The sequence below is a fragment of the Pundamilia nyererei genome, unplaced genomic scaffold, assembly GCF_000239375.1.
Source record: "Pundamilia nyererei isolate P.nyererei 1_Seehausen unplaced genomic scaffold, PunNye1.0 scaffold00006, whole genome shotgun sequence".
Lineage (NCBI taxonomy): Eukaryota > Metazoa > Chordata > Actinopteri > Cichliformes > Cichlidae > Pundamilia > Pundamilia nyererei.
This window is the reverse complement of record NW_005187407.1, coordinates 3741005-3758196: the sequence shown is the minus strand read 5'-3', so window position 1 is coordinate 3758196 and position 17192 is coordinate 3741005. Positions and strand designations below refer to the sequence as shown.

General features: G+C 44.7%; 1 protein-coding gene across 1 annotated transcript in view; it reads right to left on the bottom strand.

Moving 5' to 3' along the window:
* smtnb (smoothelin b) overlaps positions 1-17192 on the bottom strand; it is a 49385-nt gene that overhangs the window by 5742 nt on the left and 26451 nt on the right. The window contains exons 7-14 of the mRNA XM_013914847.1: positions 16361-16457; positions 11616-12280; positions 10587-10638; positions 9278-9877; positions 7870-7943; positions 887-1066; positions 600-675; positions 409-441 (exon numbers count right to left, since the gene is read on the bottom strand). Of these exons, the coding sequence (XP_013770301.1) occupies positions 409-441; positions 600-675; positions 887-1066; positions 7870-7943; positions 9278-9877; positions 10587-10638; positions 11616-12280; positions 16361-16457 (1777 nt within the window). The remainder of the gene's footprint in view (positions 1-408; positions 442-599; positions 676-886; positions 1067-7869; positions 7944-9277; positions 9878-10586; positions 10639-11615; positions 12281-16360; positions 16458-17192) is intronic.

Here is a 17192-nt window from a genome sequence, read left to right as displayed (position 1 = left end):
ATGCATTTACACATACTGCACAGTATTAATGATTTACTAACTTAAATTGTGTCTAATATCTAGATCACCGAGGCCCTCTTGGACCCTTTGCATGCTCATTTCCACCGAATCCACTGACGCATCCACTCTAAATCTGAGCTCACCATTAGCAGGTGCCTAATGAAACCACGTGGTGAGTGCCCGCAGAAAAACAGATCTTAACTGTTGTAGGGTGAGTGTTTAACACATTAAAAAACCCAAAAACAAAACACAGGATGCATGCAAGATACCAAAAAATTTCATAATATCCTCCATCACAAACCACATCTAAGATTGTTGTGGTCTCACAATGACAGGGTGTGTGCACACAAAAAGGCAAACACAGGCAAGTATAAATTGTTATTGCACACTGCACACCACCTGTCCTACCCATTTCTTCTTGAGTACATCCCAGCATGGCCTCTGAGGGCAGAATTAAAGGCAATTACGTGTCAAGATAAGGTATAAACAATAACAAAAAAGTAGATGAAAATTAGAAATCATCAGGCCTGACTGCTTTTAAATATCTAAAAAGAAAGCCTTCATGCAGTTTGGAGTAACAGTAAGATGCATGATGTTACCTCTCTTTCTTTTACGGAGGTCTCTCATGGCTGCGCGGATCATCTTCCTCTCCTCAAAGTCTTTTGACTCATCGAGCTGTGAAAGAGGGGATGGAAACATGAGGGGTCGTTCTATGCAAATTTGCGCAATTGGTACTTTCTATGCTACAAATCGGCACACACACAGTGCAGAGCTGTGACAAGGTTTAGTGTCAATGCACAAACTTTCCACATGCCTGAATCAAAACACCACTTTTATCGAAATAATAACTTAAATCATTGAGAATTATGGCTCCGGCGTGACATACCATTTTGTCGAGGAGCTCTTCATCCTCGATCGCAGCCAGCTTTTCAGCCGTTAGTTTCCCGGAGAATTCAGCAGGTTTGGTTTGAGCGCCAGAGCCATTGGGAATGAGTGGGACGTGACGCTGGACAGACGAGACCGCTGAAAACACTGGCTCAGAAGCGACGACGGGCCCCGTCTCCATCTGCGCGCAAAACGAACACAGTAACACAACACAGAGCGTGAACAGGAGCACATTTATTATCATAGACTGCAAAGAAAACCGTGACCTTAGTTGGAAATCAGTGAGCTACTGGGAGGACACTTCTTAAACCAGAGCCAGAACCAAAATGAAGGAGGGTAAAAAAGAAAACTTATTTGAAAGTGGCTGACATTTAAGATGTAATCAGAACAAGCCGAGGGCTGCTCTAACACATCGCAGGGACAGTACGTCTGACACTTCCTGTCCAGTAATAACTTCCTTGTCTCTAGGCCAGCTCCAGCGGGATGATCTGCGAGGGAGTGACAATAAGCACACGAGGCTAAAAGAAACCCTGCCAAGTTACTGTTCACTAGTTTATGGAGTGCTGCTGACACATGGATTTTTCTTAATCATACAACACTGCTGCCAACCCGAGTTTATGTGACAGATGCAATGCTTTACTCTCACTGTAAAATAGGGACAACGCATTACTATATAAAAAAGTCCAGAGGAAAAATATCTCCTAAGGGCTGAGGAGCAGAGCTGTGGAACGTGGGAATGTGTTGCATTATTGAGAGTTACCATGAATCCTATAGCAAATTCCTTTTACATGTTCATATGGTGCCGAATGCCTGTGGCAGACTATATGTTCTAGCTGTGGCCTCAATGCTTTTGCTGTAAACGACTCTGGGTCCAGATATAGCTCAGGCAGCTGGTCCCATCTGTATCCACAGCCGCCGAGTCCTGCCCACTGAAGTCCCCCAGCCAAACCAGGTCTCAGCAGGGAGGGACAATGCCCAGCTCAGCCACGGAACTGGGTGATCAAAGGTGGTCCCTGGTTTTCAACTCTTTTCTGGACACAGAGTTCTGACCCATGGGACAGGCTGGACTGAGAGGCCCGCGACCGATGAAGAATGTTCTGGGAGGCAATGCAGCCAGACAAGGTCTCTGAGTCAGGCCACAGGGGGAATGCACACGGGGTGAGAAGCTCCCCGATAACCTTTGTGGTCGAGTCATGTATAACTAAGCCTAAGTGTACCTATAAACATCCAAGTCATTGTGGAATTTTAAAAAAGCCTGTTTTGATAGTTTTTTTTTTTTTTTGTTGGGGGCTTGTTTTGCCCGTTTCCGGTTGAAAAGTTTTAATTGGAAAAAATGGCAAAACAAGCTGAAACTGGGCAAAGACATACAGAAACACGATCAGATAAGATCACCCCTCATTATCACATCGGTCTGCTGAAAGGATTACCACTTAATGGAAACCAGTCACCTTGACTTAAAGTAGTTGACTGGCGGTCCCAGCTGCCTCCACAAGATTAGACTCTGCATGGTTCAATAACTGAATCTCATGCTGCAAATTTACAATATCCCTGGAAATGTTACAAGTGCACACACAGAGGGTATGTTACACAGTTGCAAAAGCAAACAAGCCTCAAGATGAGGACCACATCTAATCAGAGCCTTTCAGTCTTTTCTAACCTGACGTCTTGATACTAGGCTCCTTTCTGAAAAACACTGTGCCACACGAGTTAAAAACACCTTCAGTGGCTTTGCAGGACCTGCTTTCCTTCCTTGCATTTTCTTTCTAACTCGTGATTGCAACTTTATAAATGAAAAGGAACAAAAAGCAGAAGAAAGACTTCAAACGTTCAATTCTATCTTCATGTGCCTGCCAAAGTGAGCACGGCACACAATCTGCAGATGGCAAACTAAAAGGCTGCTGCTAAATGTAATCATCCTTCCCTCCGCCGGGAAGTGCATCCACTCAACAGAACACTTGCAGGCATCCATGAATGCGAGCCGGGACACAATTAGAGACGCATGGTGTTACAGCACAGGAATACCTCTGTGACAGACTGCGTTGGAGTCCTTCACATAAACACAATCTGTCAGAATCTGTGGCAGCTGAGACGGTCAGCTGAGACGGTCAAGCTTACTGAGAGATTTGAAAGAGGTGACCAGAGTATGTGGTTTGAACACGGGATCGCTGCTGCGGCACATAAAATTAATGGTCTGCGGATCCGCAGGTATTGGCAACACTGGCACAAAAAGATAGTCCCATTCTTCAAGTGGCTTATCTGAATTAAAGGGATCATGATCAGAATCATTAACAGAGCAGTACCGTGCTGTTGCAGAGAGAAATGTTTGCCATCAGAGAGGGAGCAGAGAGGGAGCGGCACGTAGCAAAGGTTGGCGGGTGAGGGGCCGGTGAAGGTGCGTTTGTCCTGGGACACAGAGAGACTGAGTGTTGGATGGGCGTTAGAGGCTCCTGGGGTACACTTAACTGACTATGCAGGAGACGGTGTGCTTGGGTTTCCTGAGGTGCACTGGAAAGAGAGTGTTGGGGAGTGCAGCTGGAAGCATCCTGGAGTTTTTCAGACCCAGTCTCCTGCATGCAGGATGGAGCACCACCGGATGACGTTTTGCTTTTATTAGAAATTAAACTGGAGCAGTCTTTGCTGTAAAGTTCATGCATTGATGGATCAGGTAGCCCCATCACCTGACACAGGGCCTCAACTTGCCTCATCAGCCTTTCCTGCTGAATCCTCAGTCTCAGGTTCTCCTCCTGCAACCTGGACATTGTCTCAGCCAGAGGAGCCACCTCAGCCGCAGCCTCATCCAGCCGGGCATCCACTCGCTTCCCAAAGGCTTGCAGGTCACTGTGGATCTCCCCCACGGCACAGCGCAATGTTGCCTCAAATTTCTTCACACCAAATTGCTCCTCTTCATCCTCAGCTTCATCCTGAGCAAGCAGGTCCCCAATTACTTCTTCGAGGCCAGACTCAGCACAAGCACTGTCTGGGCTTCCCAAAGCCTTAGGAGACTGAGAGGCTGGGAGGAAGTCCAGGTTCACTCCAGGCATGGCCAGACAAACTTTAACTCACACTGGCCAATGTCCTCTTTGCTGAAATACCCACAAGTTTCCAAAAAGTTTATCCTGAGGTGTCAGATCAGGGCTGTGTCCTATGCCTCAGTGAGAATAGAAGTGTCCTCTCAGAAAACAATGCATGACCTTTATACCCCCAGCAAATCCCCCCCTGCAACCAATGAGTATGCAGGGAATCCCGTTTCCCAGGCAGCCCACACCTACTCATTTCTAGGTGCCCTGGGCGTGTATATTTATCTCCTGCCCCGCTGTTATTCCACTGAGCTGGTTAGATCTGGGGCACTGGGGGAGGGGGAATTGTAGTGACCACAAGTCAGGAAACTCACATCTCCCAGTTCAACTTTCCTTTTATCTAAAGCACGTCCTTCACACCTTCACTGGCAAGCAGCAGGCATTTAGATGTGGCTCTAGGCCTGGGCTGAGGTGAAAAAGTTGCACACTGGTTGTACACCTCTTTTACTAAAGACTTTCTAACAAAATACAACCTGATTCATCAGCTCAGCCATTTTGGATGATTACCATTCAAGATATAGCTCCAGATTTGGGAAGAGAGCAAAGAATTTAGGTCCATGAGAAAACCAGACATGCTGTGGATATGAAGTAAAGCCCTGTTTTCAGAGCTCTGGGCAAGGATGTTAGGAAGGACAGCAAATCAAAAATTTCGTTCAAGGGTAAAGTCAAATCAGCCAGTGCTGATGTCAAGTACTTCTGTGTTAAATTAAAACTTCTTAAGATGAAGTTACTCAAAGGCATTTTGCTGCACCACAGTACAGAAATCAAATAGTACTGTGCATACTGCATCTATGAACACAGTGTGAACAGAAGCATTTCATGATAAATATGTGATTATTGATGACAAACATAAAGACGGAAAGTAAAGTGCATCAATCTAGGATTAAAATGAGGACTGGAACTGGGGAGAAATTTGACAAAGTGCAACAGTCTCTGGAATTTAAAGATAAGCAAATGAGAATGACGTGGGCTCGAAGAGTGAATACAAATGCTTAGCGGCAGCAGGAACAATAGCCCAACCCATGGAGGACATCGCTCTACTCTATTAATTAAGTACATCCCCAGCCTTTACCCTCCGGTCTGTGAACCAAGCTTAAATCTGTGACACACATGAACCGGTTGTGTACCCAGCATGCGTCATGGATCGACAGCATGCTAACAATAGAGTTTTCATCCCTCTGTGTGACAGCGAGACAATCTGCCACTGACTTTGAGCCTAGACGTCCACGTTCATGCGGCAGCACCACCAGCGTGACCGAGAGCTTTGAAATAATCTCTGCGACTTTTGGAAAGGCCAACTGTCCTGTCATCGCCATGGTTATAAAGCTATGGCATCATTTGTACTTGTGTTCAAGGCCAGCGATCAGCATGGACAGACAGCGGACAAAACAGGCAGGAGCAGCTGCGATCACTTAGAGCAGAAGCCAACATTAATTAGCCACCACCTAAAATGAACTCTCATTGTAATGAAACACTGCGAGCACTTAGCCGAAATAAAAAACTACAAGTCACTCAGTATTTGGACTTTTTCATTGTTATTTGATCTTAACCGGTCTCTCAAATGGCTCCTGATTTAAAAGTGATCGTCTAGAAAAGAAAAGCCGATGCTATCAGCGTCTTTTATTGGGATAGAAATAAATTGCAAGTGCTCAGGTTAGACCACCAAAGTGAAGGCCAGACCACCCAAACAGATCACAGTTTCATCTCAAAACCACTCTGGTCAATTAACATCACTAAACAGGAAGAGTTTATTCAAACGCATGCCATCCTGTGCACTCTCTTATAGTCACTAATGTGAAAAGGGTATGTGGGTAAGCTTCTTTAAGGTCAATCCTCCTGACATGTCACCTTCTCTCTCTCTCTCTTACACACACACACACACACACACACACACACACACACACACACACACACACACACACACACACAAGCTAAACCAGAGAAAGTCAGGCAACAGGTGGTCTCTGCATCTGCCTGAACCAACCCACCAACCTCTGAGCTCAGCTTAACCAACGGTGTCTGTTGTTTTTCTCAGTCTCATTAGCGTGGTGACTGAGGCTTAGTCTTCGATGGTGAGCAGAAGCTGTTGAAATATCAGCAGCAGCCTTAATGCAGCTCTGCGCTTTCTCACTGAAGGTGTTTACGTTAAACTTATACAACTACGACGCAGCTGTCTGGATGTTGTAAACCACTGCCTGCTGCTGCCAGCGTGCAGTCATACCTGTGCTGTGTCGCTGGAGCCCATTGCTGATCCACCAACCTCAACAGTTACAGATAGCACAGTTGTTGTCTGGTAACTGTTTAGAAGTAATCCTATGCACAGCTGCACTTAAAGACATTACCTGCATGCTAGGATAAACCTCACATCTTGCAGAAGATTTATCTTCTTCATGCAAAAATCTGTCTTTTATAAGAAAGCTGTTATGCTAAAGGAGGGTCCACAGGCACAGCCTTGTGGACCCTCTTCCCAGCCCTAATTAACCTACTCTCAAATCTCATAATCAGATTACCACTGCGCTCAACACACGGGGGGAGGGGGGACACAAAGCCATTAAAGAGTAAACAGAACAGTGTTTGTTGTGCCTTTCCTCTCTCAATCACCCACTCTCCATTAACTAGGATGCTTCCTTTCATGGTAGAGAGAAGGGTTTAAGAAATGGGGCAAATGGGAGTTTATCTGTTCTCCCAGACCTCAGAGGTTATAGTTTGGTCATTTCTGATTGCTGTAACTTTCCAATCCTATGGAAAGACCAATCCACCCAATCAGTGCAGTGTGTGCATATGCAGCACTGTGCAAATGATCCACACCTCATTTCTTTATGTTTTGCTAGGAAAATGGGCGCAGTGCAGCTTTGGCACACAGTAGATTGATCAGCTGACGGGGCAGACGTATCTCTCAGGTCCCGTGTCAGGTTTTTCCTGGATTCTTTCCAATTTTGTAAGGGAATGACTTTCAGATAGTGCTGTAGTGGGGGTTTAGGTCCAAGACTTCCAGTTTTCTCCTCCACTTGTTCAGTTTTCTCAGTTTTTTTAAGAGATAAGATAAGAGAGACACTGTACACCAGGATGAGATAGTCCAAGTTTTCAGCTAATAGCACTTTTGGAGTCATGCTGATAAAAAAAAATATAATTTGATATCCGTCAAACTGTGTTATCTTTGGCATTTTTCATAAAGAAATGTTCTTTGCTAAGTTGTCTAGATACAACACAGGTTGATCCCTTGAGTTATATGTTGTTTCATGCTTGAACGACTCATAGGTCACCGTTAACTGGCTTAAAAAGCAAAAAAAAAATGTTCATTTGAATGTTTACAAGGCCTTATAATTAGTGAAAAAGTAGCCAATGTCCAGGGAAAACTTTAAAAAATCTCTAGAAAGCCTGAAGAAATAGGTTTTCTAAAAATTACAAAAAGGAAATGAGGGATAGTTCAAGACTTTTGCACAGCACTGAAGGTGTATTTAGGAAACATTTCCTGGATAATTTTCAGCGTGCATGACCTACAGAGAAAAACGGGAATACCCAGAACACCTCCCTCCCTCCCTCTTTCTCTCTCTCTCTCCTTCTCTCTTTCATATACCCTACAAGGGCAGATGTGACTGGCTCTGTGTTTGATAAACACTGTTCTTCCCTCCTCTCCCTCCTTTTCTTACACATGGTGTCCTTCACTCCCCTGGCTCTCTAGCTTTTCAGACCTTATAGGTGATTGTTGTGACAGAAACGCAGCAGAAACCGTGCAATTTAACTGGGTCCGCTGGAAATAAAACAGAAGATGAAAAAAAGCTCAAACTATAAATTAATAGCAGATCTTATCAAGCCTGTTACACGAGCTTGATAAGATCTGTCAGGTTTATGTGTAGCCACAATTTTGTGACCATTTGTCAAAACCATTTTGTAAGGCAGTTTGTACCTTGATGGAGGGTCCAGAGGAGAAGCTGGAGGAAGAGATCTTAAATGGTGTGGCTCTTAGGCCGAGGGTCAACTCTGAAACAGAGAAACAAAGATTTGAGAAATGTAAGACCTTAAGCTGGGGTGAAAACAAACACACACCACTACAGTGTCATACACAGCACACAAGTCTAATGACTGAAGATAGCACCACCTTTAACATAAGCACTTTCTTCACTGGCCTGGTGTGCACATTTCTATGTGACCCGCTTCCTCCCACATCCAGACACGCACACATGAAAGCTATATCATAAAATACAGGACTGATGCAAACCAGCAAAGCTTGGTCTACATTTAAGAGAGTTTGACGTGCTTTTGCAGAAAACTGGAGACACATTAACAGGCTGCTGTTACTCAGAGCAGGACAGGCAGGATTCCAAAAAAGGAGCCTAAAAACATTAAAGCGAACATGACATGAAAAAGAGCCGTGCGAGGCTCGTGACAGAGCGCAGGGCGGCTCTCGGAGTACGAGGGAGCTGTAAGTGGTGAGCGGGCTGGAATCGCACGTGTTCAGACTGAGTTTAAAATAAACTGTTTGGGTTTTAGATGCCGGTCGCTGAGAAGAGCTGAAGCTTTAGACATCTTTGTTTGGACAGACTGTAACAGCAGCCGTAGCGCTCGCGCTTCTGTAAAGCGCTGAGTTGATGCCAGACATGTTTTTCTATCATGCAGATAATTCGTCTCTGTTACATCACGACATACTGTCCTGAGTGTACTATCAAGATGTTGAGCCACATTCAAAGTGAATGTGTTCCCTCTCTGATGGCATTTTTCTCTCATTTTAAAATTCACACTCAAACCACTGACTGTAAACAGTAAGTGTGTTGCAGACAATAACTACAGAATATGACACACAAAGGCCTGTACTGTGTGGGCGGGCAGGCTAATTCATTTGCACTGTAACAATATTCCCATTGAGTTTCGTCTGAGACAACCAGTTGCTGTTTCTCTTGTCCAAGTTTGTTCTCTTCTGTTGACCCCACAGCTCCGTACTCCCGACATGCCCACGCTCTAACAAATACCATTCAGTGCGACCGTGCCGTTTATACACTCAGCTCTAACATCTATCCCCACTCATCCATGTGCTTCTTCAGATGCACAAAACCCCCCTTGACATTATCCCACTTGTGACATTATTCCTTCAATCTGATTACTCCTTGTAGCGGCTGATATTAATGCTGACATTTGGAAGAAAAGACATATAGTCCATTAGAAATAACGTGGGCTGCAGCTTGGCAACCTTAATGAGTCCAAACAAAAACACTAGTGTGTGGTAGCTCAGAGTAAAATCTCTACACTACACTATGTCAACCATCGCTGCTCCTGGTGACCATTTAAGGACGTAGTGAGCTCCAAGTTGATGCTCCTACCTTGCCTTTGCCCCACCAGGGCATTGGGAGTGATGCGTGGGGTCATGTGGGTGATGGGTATAATGTTGCCTCTACTGGTGGTTGATGAGGAGGAAGTGGTGGTGCGTCCATCCTTGATCTCAATGGTGAGGAAGGTCTTCATGTCTGGGTCTGCCTCTCCCTGGGTGACCTTTTCTCCAGCTGCTATCCCTGGGGTCCCGTCTTCCTTTGACTTATCGGAGGCGTGCGCATCTTTTTGAGCTGGATGTCCCATCCCACCCATGGAGCTCTGCGATTGGTCAGCTGAAGACAGAGACTTGTTAGCCACGCCTCTTGGCTGAGGCACGACCTGACTCACGGATGCAGATGCAGAGCCCACACGTGACCGTGCTGGCCTGTCTCCAGATGTGCTGAGGGATGCTGCTGAGTGTGTAAACAGCTCGGTAGCTCTGGAGACATTTGCATGGCCAGTGCTGCTGGAGAAGGAACCATTCCTCAAAGGAGTTTTCTTTAAAGATGAGACATTTGAACTCTGTTCAAGTTCTGCAAACTTGCGCATTCGATCACGAACAGAGGTGGTGCGACTTAACTGCTCCGATATAACAGCTTTCTTCTCGGGTGCTGTGAAGACAGAATGAAAGAGGGGAGTTTAAATCAAAGAAAGAGACAGCTCCGTACAGGAGAGATAAGTAACCAGGATCTCCTCCACTGCCCAGGCTGAATTTAGCACCGTTACAACTTATTGCTCTTGTAATCCCCCTCCTTCACCTCAAAAACTTTCTACAAATCCTATTCCTCTTTTCTTTCCTCATTTTTAGCCTTTGTTCCAGCCCCATGTTTTACTTGACTTAACTTGTGCTTCACCCTCTCATTGTTCCTATATTTTTGGACTTTTCAGGGAATGTTTCTCTCACTTAGAGGTGATATGTACAACGCTCATGGTTTGGGATATCTAAGGATTAGAGTAGATGATATTTACTGGGGTCATACTTACAAAGATGAAACAAGATGTGACACTTAAGAGGAAAACAAAATTATAGCACAGCTTGTAGGACATGAGATGACATGAGATCTAGGAGAGAGCGCTGAAGATATGGTGCATTAACAAAATGCTCCCTTCCCAGCCGTCCATTCCTTTATGGTCAACCTAACAGCCCCTACATAATTCTCAGAACTGATCTAGCAATAATTTCAATGGGAATTTCTCCAGATATATTCAAGAAAATGTAAAGATGAATGTTTAAAGGTTTTCCTTGATAAGTATCTTAAAAAGATGATCTAGCTTGATATTGACAGGCTTTCTACTTATACATCAGAGCAAGGCTCTTACCAGAATCCCTCGTTTTGCCATAAGAGCGGGACAGGTCACTGCCCACAGTTATCTAAACACGGGAAAAAACAAAAACACAACAGAACAATTAGTACAGGAAGAAGAGGAGAGCAGAGGTCAACGGGCAGAGCGAAAAATACACATTCATGAGGACTACATGGGCGGCTCCGGGGACTCCTGACCTACACAGTCCTAAATACAGAATCGACTGGTGGTGTTTTCATTATGTAACATTGTACTCGGCATGAAGATGTGAGCATCTGTTCTTTTTTTGGCACTGTGGCCACGACGGATCCCAGAGTGTTTACAGTACTGCGAGGAGCCTGAGGATCAGCTTGTATAGCACGGGGAACAATAAAAAAAAGTTTGGGGCCAGTCTTGAGTAAACACATTAAGCGAAGCGACACGATGGCGTCATGGTCACCGTAGCCCCCCTCCCGCTCCATGTGAAGATCTTGCTTTTAACAGTTTAACAGAGTCAGTGCAGAAAAACAGAGAGAGAGGGAATGTTTGGCCTTTAACGCTGTGTACTCCTCTCTGACACCAGGTGAGGCCGAAGCGCCGCTGAGGTGAAACAGAGACAAGTCAGGTGCACAGTTTGTTTGTGTAACCAAGTAACAAAAGTCAAACAACATCCAGCGGGAGTTCGAAGTGGAGTGTTTATGGATGCCGATGTGACCTGGGTGTCACTGAACAATGAAGTGTCGGCTTTCGTGTCAAGAATAATGACGTGGAAGGAAAGAAAAAAGGAGCGCTCGGACGGTTTGTGCGCTTCAGTTTGGCTACGCAGCTCAGCACCCCACTCTAGTGGCGCAGTCACGATATACGGCGTGTGTCGCTCAGTGTTCAGCGGGCTCAAAGAGACAGACAGCCGACAAATGCACCACAAAGCATTCATGTAAGACTCCAGGACAGCCTGAGTACAAGACAGAGTAGCTTAAAAAGGTGCAAAAACATGGATTACTTAATTTAAGTTGTTAATTCATGAATATGACTGAATCCTGAAGCACACACACACACACACTCCACCTTTTGTCTCTGGATGTCAGTTTTCCCGCTGAGCAGGCCATTTACGGGATCTCTCCGAGATAAAACCGCCCCATCAGGCTCCTCCTGGTTAGACTCAGCTTGGGTGCCGGCTGAACCTCGGCTTCTGCTGTCAGTTTCTGAATCTGTGCTGCAAGTCGATTCACTCCCGGCTACCTCCGCCTCCTCCGATGGTGCCCGCTCCTCTGAGGACATGCTCGCACTCTGATCAGATGTGCCAGAGACCGTCCGCTTCCTTGACAACAGGCCGATGCTGTCTGAAGTCTCGGAGCCCAGACGGGGTCTGACGCATGAATCCGAGACATCTGAGCCCACTCTCTGTCTGGCACAGGACTGGGAGTTGATGCTTCTGTCTGATGCCCCGGAGTTCAGCCGACCACGCTGGGAGGAACTCTGGCTCTTGTCTGAGGCTCCAGAGTCCAGCCGGGCTCTGTAAGCTGAGCCCAGACCTTTCTCTGAGGCCACAGAATCCAGATTGGGCTTGGAAAGCATCGAGGCTGCGCTAAGATCGGAGGAGTCTGACCTCTGACAGTGAGACATAACCAGGTCGGCCTCCTTGGTCACAGCTTCTCGCTGAGGCTGGATCAACAGAGGTCCATCATCCTTTACCAGGTGATCCAGAACCAACACCATCCCTGAGTTGGAACCTGCTATAAAAAACACAAATGAAATATATGAAGTAACTTTCTGTACCATTCAAGTTTTCTCTTCTGTAAAAACACATTTTCATGTTACCTAGATTCTTCTTGTATTACTAGTACACTAGAGGGCAATGGAAGAAGTAGATGGGTATGTTGGAGACTTAAATGAAATCTTTCCACAACACTGGGGCCCCAGAAAGGCCAGGCTAGAAAATACACTCAGGATCACAGGGCAGGCATGTGGAGACATGAAGGGATGTAGACATTTCCTCCAGACTGGCCTCAAGTTCCTGAGTGAGATTTGCAACTGGGCCGGTGAATGTGCGTCAAGTAGGAAGAAGGCTTTCCACGAGTGTGGAAAGCGATCATGTGGCACAGTTATATCTGGGACACGATTAAAAAAAAGGAGTCAGGGAGAGAGTGGGTTAAAAAGAGAGACGAACAGGAAACCACACTCCAAACATCACAGCCCTGCCCGCATCCTCCCCCCTGCGACAAGTATCTACCTCCAACACCCCACCATGCTGCTATATGAATATCTGAGGTTATGCACACACACCGCAGATAAGAAAAACAGAGAAAACCAAGATGTGTATCCACTTCCTACAGCACATGTACAAAGAAAGACCTAAAAACACTTCTGACTGACCTTAGTTTGCACCAGCTTGGCAACCAAATGGAGTTCACCAAGTATGCATGTCTGTCATTTACTAACCAAATCAAAGAGGGACTCCAGTCTGACTGGAGGCAGCCGACAGTCTCTTTCAACTTTCGAGCAGCCGTAATCACGGCAGAGCATTCACAGCTTCACCAAGCATAGCTGACCTTTATCGGCTCATTACTGCTTTGTAGATTCTGCACAATAAGTTTATTAATAATAGTTTATCGCTTTTAAAGCAATTTCCCAAAATAATCCTGTGAATTGTTTCAGATATGAGAGAAGATAAAAATGGCAGCAAGCTGTTGATTAAACAGACCGAATGCTTATGTAATACAGCCTGAATAGAAAACGTGATCGGGTCACACAATTAGGACAATAATGGTCCGCTACACAGTAGTGTCTATAGCTCGCAATGCACTCAACCAAAGCTCAATTACTGGTCTTTAATAAGTGTAATAACCGAAGTGAGAGCCAGCACACGCGCGCGCACACATACACAGCTGCTCTCCAGCAAACTCACGTTATTGTTCACGTCGTTGCCGTTGGGAAGCTGTCGTATCTATTGTGTGGCCATTTCTGGGAAAATCCCCACTGCTACTGCATAATGAGAGGCTTGCATTTTTTTTTATATATATTTCAAAATAGCAACAAAACGCTACAGCCTTCTGCCAGTATATATACGGAGCACAAACAAAGGACAACCAAGAGCTTTCTTTATACTGCTTTGACAGTGAAGCAATGACCCCAGAGGAAGCCTGCCCAGTATTTGTGCTGGCTGTGAAGGGGTCAACACGAGTTCGTTTCAGCTGCTCATGAGCAGTTCCATGGTTTAATCAAACCTTAAATTTGTTGTAACAGGCTGGGCACAGGCTTCTGTAGCAAGGTGATGAAGGCAACAGTTAGCCCTGTTAGCCACAAAGTATTTTAAAAGAAGTTGTTATATTAGATGTAAACACAATATTAACCCCATTGTAGATTTGGAGCCATGCCAGCAGCTCTGGACTTTCATTATTAGTATTTTTTATTCAATTTGACAACTCATACAATACACAGTAATACAATATGATTTGATATTTTACTCAAATCTACAAGTTTAACCTCACCGTGGTGAAAAAAAAAGGAAAAAGAAAAACAGTCTGGATTACTAGAGTCTGAATGATTCATCCTCAGGAACAATGAATGTCTGTCCGTGCATGTAGTTGCTGTTGAAACTTTTCAGTGGCAACCAAATGGAAGAGCAACACTGACAGAGAGGTTAAAAAAAAACAAAAACGTACGTAATCTTTCAATGATCCGACCTGTGGTGGGATTAAGCAACTTGTTTTTAGAGCTAGTACACGCTTGTGCTACGGTACTGCGGGGTCTGTGTTATTAGGTGGTTGCTAGGAACCGTGATTAGGTCATATCACGCATCATTAAAGCTTTGTGGATATAAATTAGATGTTATTGTTGCAAAATGAGATGATGCTTTCATAATTTGTTACTTTTTTTTTCCTTTCTTTTTTTCTTTTTTGTTGCGTTGGCAGGTGGTTGCCAGGCAACATAATAAGATCTAATATAGGGGGCCTAAGATATACCTGTGTGCCAATTTTGGTTGCTCAGCTTGTGATTGTGTAAAGAGATTTCATGTGTTATAGCAATATTTGCACTGGTGCTGTGACACTATGGTTAATCAGCGATTTGTTGGTTTAGACCAAAGACTATAGCGAATGACATGGGACTTGTATTTATACTAATAGCTAGACAAATCACCTGGGCGCTTGTGCCTTTGAGCATGTCCATTCTTTCTAATGATCAGCAGCGAGGAACTCACTTGTTTGCAAACAAAATCCGTGAAACTGTGTGTGTACTGTATACAGACCACAAAATCCTGAGGAGTTAGTGGTCTCAGCTGTTAGCTTCACGTACTATTGAATAGCAAATGACGCTCTTTTTGCAAATTATGACCCAAATAGAGTCAAAAGGATAATATTTTTGTGCAAAACCTTTAGATTAATAAGTTACTGTATGGGGATCACTTTCTCAGTCTGAACTACCCCTATCCCACATCACCTCCAAAACGCTCAGCTCAAAGCTTTAAAATTGCATAAGATACGTTCAAAGGAACTCGCTCTCCCCTGGGAACTTAAAGCATTGAGAAACTCTTGAAATCATAACCTTACCGGTATAGTGACACATGGTCACTGACGTAAGCGTGTAAATATAAGCTTCTTCTTTGTATGTGAAACGCGGAATTATGCGTTTATGCTCAGGGCTTAAGACGACCACACCTTCAGGAACCACATGCCCACCCTGCCTACACTGTATTACACCAACCACAAATGTCCCATGTCTTTGTTGATCCACTTTAAAAAAGCTCCCTTTCCTCTTTACATTTCTATGGTGGTCTTTTTTTTTTTTTTATTGACCCTAGCTTCACCCTGGCTTAAATTGTAAGGCACAGCTAAATGCAGAACAGTGGGGAGTTTCACGGCCACGTAAAGGAGGCTTCAGTTCTGTTCTGGTATCAGCTTTATTTAGCAGAGGTGTGGTTGCTGGGTTTCCCTCTGTTGCTTCCCAGAACCCCATCACCAACCCCTCATCCATGTGAAGGACACCAAGAGCCAAGCCCATGGCTGACCAGGCCACACAGAATGACATTATGACTATGAGCCTTGGGCCAACCTCCAGTTAGCCAAATGTGTGCTGAAATCAGCTAAGGATGGCCAAAGTTAAATTTGGTCTTAAGTTATACAAAGTGGATGTTATACGTGGTCATTGGGATAAAAAAAAAAAAAAAGTAAAAATGACAAAACACAAACAGGCTTGCAACAAGACTTCAATCACTTTTACACGTTTTACAAGCTGCTCGTGTTAGCTCTGCAAGTGTTGCTGCAAATGTAGCACACTTGTTTCCTCTTAAAGGCATGAACTGATATTACTTTATTGATGGCTGGACTGACAGAGTGGCTAATGAAATTACTTTACACTTAAAAAAAGAAAAAGTAAAGGACGTGTAGCCAAAGAGATTTAGTCGTGGCTGTGAGTTACCCCAAACACTTAATAAAGTTAGATGAAGGAGCATAAAAAGGCTGAACTAACATGACCTCCCGACGACCACCTCATGAGGAGAATGGCTCCTTTGGCCAACTATTTTAACAGGCGCTCCAGAGGAAAAGGCATCAAGAGAGGCGTATGCATTTACACATACGTGTAACAGAGGTGACCAGTGTTGGTTTTGTGTTGATATTGCCTGACTAAACTTGACCTTTAGGGCATGTTTACAGTATATACAAACTTCTATATGGCAGTGATCCCTAAGTGTGACAGAAGTAATATCCTGCAAGCGTGAGGTTGTGCAGCTTCTCTTTTTTTCTTATGAAAAACAAACCATAAAACGGTGAAAATTTCCCTCTCTTTTGAAGAGTACTCGCATTCATTCTCACCTATTCTCTGTTGCTCTCTGTTTTGTTGTGTCTGCTGGCTGCTTAACTCCCAGATCTGAGATCGGATACGCTCACTGCGGCTCTCCTTCTCAGTCTCCTGTGAAAAAAAGAAGAAGAAAAGAATAACATGTGCTTAGTGATCTTCAATTCAGCTGCAAAAAGCAAAGCTGCACTCAACTGAGCTGAAATTCTCAAAAGGCACAATGCGTTCAGCCATTGCTCCGAGCAGCAGGCAGCCACTCCTCCGATCAAAACCAGAATGAAAGATCAGTTACTGTCGTAGGTCTGAGGTTAGCTGGTGATCACAACTGTCTTTTGTTTGAGGTCGAGGTCAAATGCTCGAGGCGTTGAGCATGGATGAGCAACACAGCTTGGCCAGCTGGAAAAGTAAGGATGTTTACTTTAGATCGTGTATGGCTGAGAAAGAGAGAGAGGCGCCCTGAGTGGCTAAAAAGCAAACATGTGCATTCACCACCTGGTTTACTGCTATTATAGGCCCATGATTTGACCATCTTTAGATTACCTCAGCACTTTAACCAATGCAGGAGGTCACGGGGAGAAGGTGGCAGCATTTTGGATTGAAGAAAAGAAACAGGAGAGAGAGAACAGAGAGGGAAAGATGTGGATGCCGACACTACTGTTGGGCCTCTGGTGCTTGACCTTGAGCTACTCCATGGGAAAATCAGCTGCACAAATAGGGCTTCTCTGAGCGCACACACACACACACACACACACACACACACACACACACACACACACACACACACACACACACACACACACACACACACACACACATGCAACTTTATTGGGACTGAGATGGAGCTACATT